Source organism: Barbatula barbatula, assembly GCF_947034865.1.
Source record: "Barbatula barbatula genome assembly, chromosome: 6".
In the NCBI taxonomy this organism is placed as follows: Eukaryota; Metazoa; Chordata; class Actinopteri; order Cypriniformes; family Nemacheilidae; genus Barbatula; species Barbatula barbatula.
This window is the reverse complement of record NC_136765.1, coordinates 24,571,697-24,582,918: the sequence shown is the minus strand read 5'-3', so window position 1 is coordinate 24,582,918 and position 11,222 is coordinate 24,571,697. Positions and strand designations below refer to the sequence as shown.

The following is an 11,222-nucleotide window of genomic DNA, read 5'->3' as shown; positions in this document are numbered from 1 at the left end:
TGATGTTTTAATTGATGTTTAAAAACAGCATTGAGATGTTATTGAATTCAGCACCCTGGACAGCGTTCAGCACCGCGGACAGCTCACATGTGACCCAGACTAACTTTGAAGTCAATGATGTTGACAGATTCATAATATGGAAATAATGCAAATTATTAAATATAATAATAATGAATCCTAACAGAACTACACTGAGTGATCGGGTTATACAATTATATGTGTGTCATACATGCGGAGATTTGGCTCACCTGCGGTCACAGCGCGTTCCGTCGCGTGTCTCCGTTGCGCAGCCGGAGCTCAAACTGCGCGTGCTTTCTGCAACCTCCTTTATAAACAGTGCACGTGAAAGCAGGTCACATAAAAACACCAGCACAACATTAAGCGATATGAAACATTTCGAAGAACAATAATATACGTTTTATATATCAACCATGGTGTTCAATCGTTTGATAATTTGACTTTAATCGTTAATGCTTAAAAGCATACGAAAGTATTACAATGTAGGCTACGTGATGTAAATAAAAGGGGAGGAGCTTATTTGAATTATTCAGCAATTGATAATATGAAATACATGATCTTTTTGATGTGAAATATATTTTTTATTATTTAAAGGTTTTTTAAGGTCTCTCTTTTAAATATGTATTTATCAGTATCGTGTAAAACACTTTTGCCATTATGTCTAACTTGCCCAATTCCTATACATATTTCTTATGTTCTTTTGTGTATTGTAAATACATGTTACAAAATTACAGCAAAGTTTTACAGTCCAGCCTACGTGTTGCGCAATGTAATATTGCATGATGTGATGTAATATTTTCATGTTCCCAACATAAACAGTCACAAACAACCATACAAAACACAACACAGTAAAAACAAAAAAAGTATTTCTTATTTTACATTGTCCAGTAAACTGTATCATTAGTGCTCACATTGACATCACATTTTCCTTATGTACATTTTTAAAAGCTCTTACACCCCCTCATTGTGTTCACTGTAACAGAATCATCAACATGAACATTCATAAAAACTCAGATAAAACAGATTTAAATGACAGTATCAGTTAGATATTGAATAATAATAATAAAACATAACATTCAAACAGGGCTTTTCTAAGTACACAAGCTCTTCTCAACAACCACTGATGTGCAGCATCCACCTGGATGATGATGGCAGCCATATTGCCCCAGAATCGACCGATACATAGTTTTCCGATATTTAATCAATTTCTCATCATCGGGTCTCTGTTTCCTAGAATCGGATTCACCGATATGCTCTGCCATCTTGTGAACGTTTAGAGAAATGCATGCAGGACCGTCACTGCAGCAGAGCCTCTGAGGGGAGACGTGACGGAAACGACAGGTGATGTATACTCACTTCCCTTATTAATACACTTATCTCATTTGTGCTTTATTGCTCATGTTAAATATGCCTGATTTGTAGTTTGGAAGCTGCATAGAGTCACATTGCCTAAATTATCAATTCCTCCCCCAATAAAGACGTTACTTTACATGAATTAAATGAAACAGCCATGAATGAATTCATGTTGGGAATAAATGAGCTGAATTAAATTACCTTTGTTGTCTAGGCTCATCATTCATATTGCTGTTCACTCACTGGGTTGATACTCAGTTTTGTTTGTTACTTTCATGACAATGTATTATTCCATCAGTGTTTCCCATACAATGCATTTACTTATTCCGCGTCACAAATTTGTCATTTTTTTATCAATCCGTGACTCTATGTGTGATCGATTAACTAGAAGATAAACAGAGCTTCCGTGTCCTCTCCCTTTCCTGATCTGTTTGATATGAGTTGACATATGTTTTGCATATCGGGCACATAAACATGCAAATTATCGGCATCTGTTTAAAAAACAACATCGGTTGATCACTACCCCAGAAGGGTGAGAAGTAGTGAAGAAGCCAATCAGATTTTGGGGATTAGGAGACCATGATGTTAGACAGAGGCAAATGGGTGAATTTGGCCAGAATTTCCTGCTCAACACACATATTTGAGTTTGTTGAGGGTGCAGTTTGCATCAACAAGTCTTTCAGAGAGCAGCTGAACTCCTGATGGTCCCAGACTGTTGTTTCTCAGGTCCAGTTCTATCAGGTGTGAGGGGTTTGATTTCAGAGCTGAAGCCAAATAACCACAGCCTTCATCTGTCACTTGACAGGAAAATAATCTACAAACAGAAAATTTGACATGAGGATTAACAAAACAAAATAGTTTTCTATTTTGGTGGTATGAAAATATAGTTTAGATCATTTTATCTTTGTTTCTAGTTACATCCCCCATTATTAATTTCATTAATGATTCATTAATATTAAAATAATATAAATAAAACGCATTTAAGAACCCTTCCAAGTTAAAAAAGGCCATTGTACAATACGAAAAGTGGATGGGCAGCTCACTCTGAGGTGTTATCCGTGTCCACAGCACAAATGATGCACTGAAATTTGTGTTTTTGAATACCTCAGTGTGTTGAGTTGACAGTGTGAAGTCTTCAGTGCATCAGAGATCAGCTTCACGCCTGAATCCTGCAGTTTGTTGTAGCTCAGGTCCAGATCTCTCAGAGAGTTTGATGATTGTAGAGCTGAAGCCAAACTTTCACAACACTGATCAGTGAGATTACAGCCAGCCAATCTAAACAATAAAACAACAATGATCAGTAAGTAGTTTTACACAGTAGGAGGAATTCCTATCTTGAGAGAAACTGAACTGAAAGCCATGTAGTAATATACGGTTTCAAAATAGTCTACTGAAGGTCACTCACTTCAGTGTGTTCAGTTTACAGTGTGAACTCTTCAGTCCATCAGAGATCAGCTTGACTGAATTTGTCAGGCCATTGTAGCCCAGGTCTAGATCTCTCAGAGAGTTGGGTGATTGAAGAACTGAAGCCAAACTTTCACAACACATATCAGTGAGATCACAACCAGCAAGTCTATAAGAGAAGATGAAACACAACAGTAGTAAGCGTGAGGTGGAGGCACGGTATCAGGGTCAAGCCCATACTCAAAAACGACTCAAACACAAATCACGCTGTCATACCCTCGTTTTACAGCTTATGACTATATGCACATTTTGCATATCTTCTACAACTGCCCCAACTCAACAGCTCATAGTTAGAAACAGCAGGACCTGATTTGGGTGTTAAGATGAGGAAGACATGCAAACCGTTCAGAAATTGCACTTTAAATTCACAAAACTCCACATTTTGTATAGTACCAAATCCAAACATTTTCGTGCACAGCACCATTTTGAAATAGCCTTCCTGACACTATATGGGGTCAGACACACTCTCCCAGTTTAAATCTAGATTAAAGACACACCTTTAGCCAAGATTTCACATAGATAGCCACTGGAACCAGGGGTGCTGAGGGTACCGAAGCAGCACGTCGACAGAATTAGAATTTCAAATGACTTGAGTTTAGTTTTACAGTATGTATTATATTTTTTACTTTTACTATTCTAAACATTATTTCAATTTTATATGCTCTCAAATGTGTTTTACAATTTTTTCTAAGGTCTATTTCTAAGGAGAGTAATTTGCTCCTGAGCAACCCGATTAGCTCGATAAGTTTGCTGAATGAATTTTAAAATGGAAGCTGCGATTGTGTGATATTTCTATAGGTAGAGGAGGATCAGCTGATGCAAGCCGGAACTAACGCTTTACGCTTGATTTACTTTGTTTTCGTTTCTAAATATACTAGTTTGTATCAATATATAGCCCTGTTGTCAATGCATATATTGCTGTATATTTAAAATATAAGCACTAGTGTCCAATACATGGAAAAGGATCATGTAACTCATTGCATTATATTTGCAGTACAGTACACTCCCATACATGTTTGATCTGTAAGGGTATATCCTGCTTAAAAGTTATGAACAGCAGCTACACTAATAGTTAGACTCTTTTTATCCTCTTGCTCTCGGGATGGCCATTCCATTAACATTGCTTCTATTATGATGGTGCTGTTTTTGCAACAATACCATGCACTGTTTTGTATTCTTCTCTGAATGTACTCTACACGCTTTTATTCCTCTTTCTTTTCGTGAACTTTTTTCCTGTAGAGGTGCTCGGAAACAATGCAACATTGTAAAAATGCACTATATAAATAAACCTGACATGTCTCTTGTTTTTTAATACCTCAGTGTGTTGAGTTGACAGTGTGAAGTCTTCAGCGCATCAGAGATCAGCTTCACTCCTGAATCCTGCAGTTTGTTGTGACTCAGGTCCAGATTTCTCAGAGACTTTGATGATTGTAGAACTGAAGCCAAACCTTCACAACACTCATCAGTGAGATTACAGCCAGCCAATCTATAACAAAAGATAAAACACAACCCAATACATGGTGGCATATTTGTCTGCAAGTATTGTCTGCAAGTCCACTAAGCTAAGACAAATAAAATCACAGTGTTGGGCAAACTGAGGCCAGTTCTATGGCACTCACATATTGCTTCCCTTTTATTGCACTGATGGCTTCCATTGTTATGCCTCATTTGTAAGTCGCAATGGATAAAAGAGTTTTCTAAATGACAAAATTTAAAACTTAAATGTACAAGATCCATTTGCAACTTTTTAAAACGTACATTTTCACACGGAAATAGCTTCACTTTCTTAAGTTAAATTGTTGAGTAAAAGTATGTTAAAAAGTAGTACTAGTGAAATAAATCAACAGAGAGATGAAGAGCATCTTTATAAACACCCCCGGTCATACTCAGCTTCAATAGTTAAACAAATGTTCATCTGTGTTTTTGAATACCTCAGTGTGTTGAGTTGACAGTGCGAAGTCTTCAGTGCATCAGAGATCAGCTTCACTCCTGAATCCTTCAGATCATTCATGCTCAGGTCCAGATCTCTCAGAGACTTTGATGATTGTAGAACTGAAGCAAAACCTTCACAACACTGATCAGTGAGATTACAGCCAACAAATCTATAACAAAAGATAAAACACAACCCAATGAACGGTGGCATATTTATTTAATTATTTATTTGCATTCTGAACAAAACTGATCACATATTTTGTTCATTTTACTTATGTTTAGTCCCTGGGACTGCTCAGTTACAAGTTCTTGAGAATAACTGATACCACTGTGGTTAACTGATCTTTCTAGACAGACACAGTCCAAAAGTAAAAAGCTCATGTACATGTAAGCAGAACTGTTCATCGGATATCACAGAGGCACCTACTCACATAATGAGAGTCAGGAACGTTAAACATTTAGGGCCAGATATACATTTCAAAAAGAGCCGATGGGAGAGGAAATTTCTGCAGGTGATTTACTAACAATGCGCAGATTAAAAAACACAGGTACAATCTCATTCCCATAATAACCAATGCAGTCGTGCGTGTTGCATCACTTTCTTTGAAAGCTGTTTTTCAATTGTGTATGTAGCTGAAATGTTTAGGTTGACTTAAGACCTTTTATTTAACTGTATATAAAAAGAAGTTACCTTACTAAATTATATTTTAGTTGAATCTGTTGTAAAACTATATCGGTTATCTTGTTTAGGTCAATATTGTAACTTTTCATCGACCCAATCAGATATGTTTTTTTTTGTTAACCATTTCTAATGTTAGTAGGACTCCAACTTAAAACTAATGAAAATATATGTGAATGTGTTCATCTGTGTGAATGTGTTCATCTATGTTTTGAATACCTCAGTGTGTTGATTTGACAGTGTGAAGTCTTCAGTGCATCAGAGATCAGATTCACTCCTGAATCCTTCAGTATGTTGTAGCTCAGGTCCAGATCTCTCAGAGAGTTCGATGATTGTAGAGCTGAAGCCAAACGTTCACAACACTCATCAGTGAGTTTACATTTGCAGAGTCTATAACAAAAGATAAAACAACACAGTACAAAATGAGTTGGTGGGGTATTTATGTACTCTGCACAACATTGATCATATGAGTATATTCGGTGTCGATATTGAAGGGCTTCAACAATGGTCTCCAGGCACAACTGATTCCGCTTTAAATATTGTTATTTTACAGAAGAGATTCTTACGTTTGATGGAGATAAACCATTTGTATATTGAGATAAATGTCACAATTTTATTTAAAAGTCTTTGAGAGGCAAAAATATGTGAACATTTAAATGAAGTGTCTGTGAGACTTCGATACTAAACTAAATGTTATAGTTTTTCAGTTTTACACATCATTTGGTTGTGAATTGTAGCTCATTGCTCAATACAAAAAGGATTCAACTAACATGTTGGTGAGGACTTTGCCTCTTTGGACATCTTTTCATAGATGGACTTTAGTGATCTTCCATGAGTGAACACACATACTGAAGTTATGTATACACTTGAATGCACATACATCACTTTAAGTGTCTACCAAATGCAAGAATGAAAATTGAGAATGTAAATTTTCTTCAGAATTCACTGGTGTAATTCTTAACTCTTTGTTCCATCAATGACGGCAAAGCGTCCGGACTCAAATGTCCATTTATAAATCTCCATAGGTTGTGCACAGATACACTTCTATAATCTTCTACGACTGGACTACAATCTGACTAACTGATAATCCTTGAGTTTCACAGCATACTTTTGAAATTCACAGCATCACAAATCACACAGATTTGTACTTACAGAGCTTTTCTGCAGTTCATCACAGCTGGTATCAGTCTCATTCTCCCCTCATTTGATGAGTTGAATTTGTCTAGGTTAAGTTCATCCAACACCTCCTCTGACATCACAATCATGTAGGCTATTGCTGAACAGTGAGAAGGAGATAGTTGATCCTGAGAATGATTCTTTGATTTCAAAAACTCCTGAATCTCTCTGTACAGAGTCTGATCATTCATTTCCAGCAGACAGAGAAACAGATTGATGGATCTCTCAAGATGAACATCCCCTTTAATTCTGTTTTTTATATACTCTGTGGTTTTCTTGATGGCGTCTGAGGTGTTCTCTGTGTGTGTCAGTAGATCCTGTAAGAGTCTCTGATTGGACTCCAGTGAGATGCCCAACAGAAACCGCAGGAAAATATCCAGATGTCCACTTTTACTCCTTAAGGATTTATTAATCACTGATTCTAGTAGTTGAGGTAGTGCATCTTCCCACACATTAAAAATCAACTTCAGTGATTTCATGTTATTCTCTACATATGAGTGAAAGACAAAGAACGCAGCAAGAAACTCCTGAAAGCTCAGATGTATGAAGCTGTAGATTTTCCTCTGATGAATGACAGATTCCTCCTTAAAGATCTCAGTGCAGATCCCAGAATACACAGAGGCGTCAGTGATGTCTATCCCACAGTCTCTCAGATCCTCCTCATAGAACATCACGTTGCCCTTCATCAGCTGTTTGAAAGCCACTTCAGACAGTTTCACAATAAACTTCTTTGTATCGTTCTCATCATACTTCTGATTCCTCATATTGATCTGAATGAGCAGGAAGTGGATGTACATTTCAGTCAGAGTTTGGGGGATTTCTTCACTGTGATGTTGTGTCAGGATCTTCTGAAGCACGGTGGATGAGATCCAGCAGAAGACGGGTATGTGACACATGATGTGGAGGCTTCTTACTCTTCTAATGTGTGACATGATTCTTTCGGCTTGATGTTCATCACTGATTCTCTTCCTGAAGTATTCCTCCTTCTGAGGATCATTGAATCCCTGGATTTCTGTCACACGGCTGATGCATTCAGATGGGATCTGATTGGCTGCTGCTGGTCTGGAGGTGATCCAGATGAGAGCGGAGGGAAGCAGATCTCCTTTGATCAGGTTTGACATCAACACACTCAATGATAAAGTCTCAGTCACATCAGAAACTTTCTCACTGTCTGTGAACATCAGTGTAAGTCTGCTTTCATCCAGACCATCAAAGATGAACACAAGTTTACACTCATCGTAAATCTTTGAGTCCAGATCTTGAAGTTCAGGATGAAAGTCAAGCAGAAGTTTGTGAAGACTGTATTGATTATCTCGAATCAAGTTCAGCTCTCGAAACGGAAGCAGGAACATGAAATCTACGTCCTGATTGGCTGTTCCCTCGGCCCAATCCAGAATGAACTTCTGCACAGAGACTGTTTTTCCAATTCCAGCGATGCCTTTAGTAAGAACACTCTTGATTTTCTCTCTTTGATCTGCTTCAGGTTCATGTAAGGGTTTAAAGATGTCATTGCAGTAGACTGGAGTGTCTTGTGAGTGTTGTGTTGTGTGTTTTTTCTCCATGTGTAAAACCTCATGTTCTTCATTCACTCCTTCACTCTCTCCCTCTATGATGTGCAGCTGTGTGTAAATCCTGTTCAGGAGGGTTTGATTCTCCTGTAGTTTGATTCCCTCAAATAAACTCTCATACTTCTTCTTCATGGTGATCTTGTGTTGGTTTTTGACTCTCTTCAGGACATCATCTTTCTGCAGGTCTTCAGTCTCCTCCAACAGTGTGTTTGTCTGCAGATCTCGAGTCTGTCTCTTCCTACTGGAGAAACATGATAAGGTAAACAAACATAAAAAAGCACAACATTTCAGAAAAGCATTTTAAAATTTCGAAAGCACAACAAATCTCTAGCTCACTTTGACTAAAAGATAAAACATGTCCTCAGCCGCTGTTATGACTATCAGGTTATGTCATGGTGTACTTTATATTAGTGTAGTTGACAAATTACATTGTACTGAATTTGAATTTATTTTTAAATATATGCATTTACACATTTAAGGATTTTTTTAATAATCACTGTATCATTTAAAATATATTCCGGTATATTCCATTTTAATATTCATAAATATTAATATAAGGTTATATATGCAACTGCTCACACAACATTTAAAGAACTCTTAAAAGCACTTTAGCTTTTAAGACCATAAAATCTTACTTTTGTGAATAGACATTTAATTTCCACAAAACTGCATCACACATGCACTCAGTTAAAAATAATAAAGTAATGTCATTTTTTTCACTGTAGCAGTTAAATTATTTTTATTCTTACACAAGGTCAGAGGTCACAGTTTCACCACTGAGGTCTGGTGGGATGTTCATGGATCTGTGACTCTTTATAGACACACAGCTGGGTTCTGAAGATGCTTCTGTCTGTATTAGAACAACACGCTCCGCATCTCTCTCCCCATAGAAACCTTTTTTAGTTCTACAGCAACAAAACAGAACACAAATACACAGGATCACTGTAAACTAAATAAACATTTTATACTTCTGTTCTATTTACTTCAACATTCAAAACTGGCTGAAATGAGATCGGAAATCAATATAACCTACACTGTGAAGAGCACTAAACAAAACACTGACTTGAGTTCTATAGTTTAAAGCAGTGAATTAAAGATTTGCCATCTTAATGTCTCATTATCAATTCATTCCAGCAGTGAAATGACACTTACACAGGGTCAGAAATCACAGCATCACCACTGAGGTCAGGTGGGATGTTCATGGATCTGTTACTCTTCATAGACACACAGCTGAGTTCTGAAGATCCTGCTGTCTGTTTTTGTTCAGCACGACCCTCCTCTCTCTTCTCATAGGCACTCATTTTACAGCCAGTTCTACAGAAACACACAGATTTCAGTCAGGATCACGGTTATAAAATGCAAACTGAAGAAAAACTAGGAAATCTATCACACATCAATGTAGGTCAGACCGTATCAATGCTTTATGGTTGTGAACAGCACACCTCTCCCATCCAGTGGCGTGTCCACAGGATTGGCACCGGGTGGCTGCTGCCACCCTAAAAATTAGCTTTGCCACCTGAGTTACCACCCCAACGTTGACCACGTAGTCACGTCAAGACTTGGATACTTATGTAATGTACAAACTATTTTTGGATTGGTTCATGGACAGCGTTACCTTGGCTCAAATTCGCAAATTGCTATTGTTCTGACAGAGACGCGTTTGAGCAGCCTGATCACAGCGTGAGTCGAAAGAAAAACATACTTCTCCAGATACATGTAATGTAAAGCTACACGCTCAAATATACCAAAACAATAGTATTAGTTAAACTTTGCTCATGGGGCGGCGGACTGTGGTTGATCTGTGATCTGTATGGAACAGATCAAGAGATCCTTCTGTCAAACAGCTATTTACTCGACTGCATCTTTGTGTGTATATTCATATTTACTATTTAGACAGGTCTGTTTTTGTATAAATGATGTAGCCTGGAAGATAAATACAATTTTCCATCAGGATTTCAGATCACGCTTTTCAAAACTATTCTATGACGCAGCAATAAACTAAGTAGTTATCTAACAATAACAATTTGCACAAGTTTGGATTAAATTGTACTGGGAAACAGATCTGAGAGAATAATTATGTATAATTTCACACAGTCTATTACTATGTGAGATTTTAAGGCACTATTTTGTGACCTTGGCAAAACTGCTTTGAAACAACATGTCCTCTAAGGGGTGAATTACTCTTTTCCTTAAACAACTATGTATTTCTTTACTATCGCTCAAAGAAATAAGTCATTCAAGTCATCATAACCTAAACCGTCTGCATTTTTTATCTAGTCAATACAGGCAAAAGTTAAATGAAAAGATTTCCCCCCTTTTGCTGATCAGAAAAATGGTCTGAACCAGACTGTAATAGGGATCAATAATAAGGAATCTACATATGTAGGTGACCTCACCTAGCAGAGTGAACATCACATCAGATTCAGTGCAACACAGCATAACATTGTGACAGCCAATGTCTTTATAAGTTAAATCATGTTAGAAACTACCGAATCTAACGTGATTTTTCTGAAATTGTTGAAAAGAAGAACGAGTCTTTCATTTTTAAGTGCCTTCTCTGAGTCTCATTTGTCAGGAATGAAGATGGGCTAGATACTTACATAACCAACAGTCTACGGAAATATTATTCACGAATAAAGAAATTCTTAATAGAAACTATAGCACTTGTTTAATGAAATAACCCCAAATAAGATACTGCGGAACAGAAACGAACAATACCTTGTATTTGCGGCGCGCATATCTTTTGTCTCAGTCAAAAATCATGGTTGTCAAAATCCTTTCAGAAAAAAACGCAATACATCTTTCGTGAGAAAAACATCCGACTGTTTCTGTTTCTCTTTTACAGCAAATCCAGTCTGACAGGTCTGTTATGGATCTGGCTCCGCCTTAACGTGCAATGTCACAGAAGAAATAGGAGAAATAGGAGAAATACATCTCTTAACACAGCTACTTGTCACATGAATATATAGTTGACACGTAATATTGACCCAAAACATGAAGCTTCATCATTGTTAACTAGAGTGAAATAAATC

The 11,222-nt window shown here is 37.2% G+C and overlaps 1 protein-coding gene across 2 annotated transcripts; it reads right to left on the bottom strand.

Moving 5' to 3' along the window:
• Positions 1-582: 582 nt before the first annotated feature.
• LOC306895028 (NACHT, LRR and PYD domains-containing protein 3) lies at positions 583-11,020 on the bottom strand (the record flags this gene model as incomplete). 2 transcript variants are annotated; one of them, XM_079457921.1, is made up of 10 exons in its annotated part: positions 10,909-11,020; positions 9,343-9,504; positions 8,940-9,095; positions 6,599-8,431; positions 5,666-5,836; positions 4,767-4,937; positions 4,151-4,321; positions 2,777-2,944; positions 2,476-2,646; positions 583-2,185 (listed from the first exon to the last, which is right to left on the bottom strand). In XM_079457921.1, the coding sequence occupies exons 1-10, from the start codon at positions 10,926-10,928 to the stop codon at positions 1,999-2,001; spliced, it is 3,210 nt and encodes a 1,069-aa protein (XP_079314047.1). In that variant the 5' UTR covers positions 10,929-11,020. The 2 variants fall into 2 exon arrangements, with proteins under 2 accessions (XP_079314047.1, XP_079314048.1); XM_079457922.1 differs by lacking the exons at positions 583-2,185; positions 2,476-2,646; positions 2,777-2,944; ... (1 more) ...; positions 4,767-4,937; positions 5,666-5,836 and having other exon boundaries at positions 6,595-8,431; positions 10,909-10,986.
• Between the last annotated feature and the right edge of the window lie 202 nt (positions 11,021-11,222).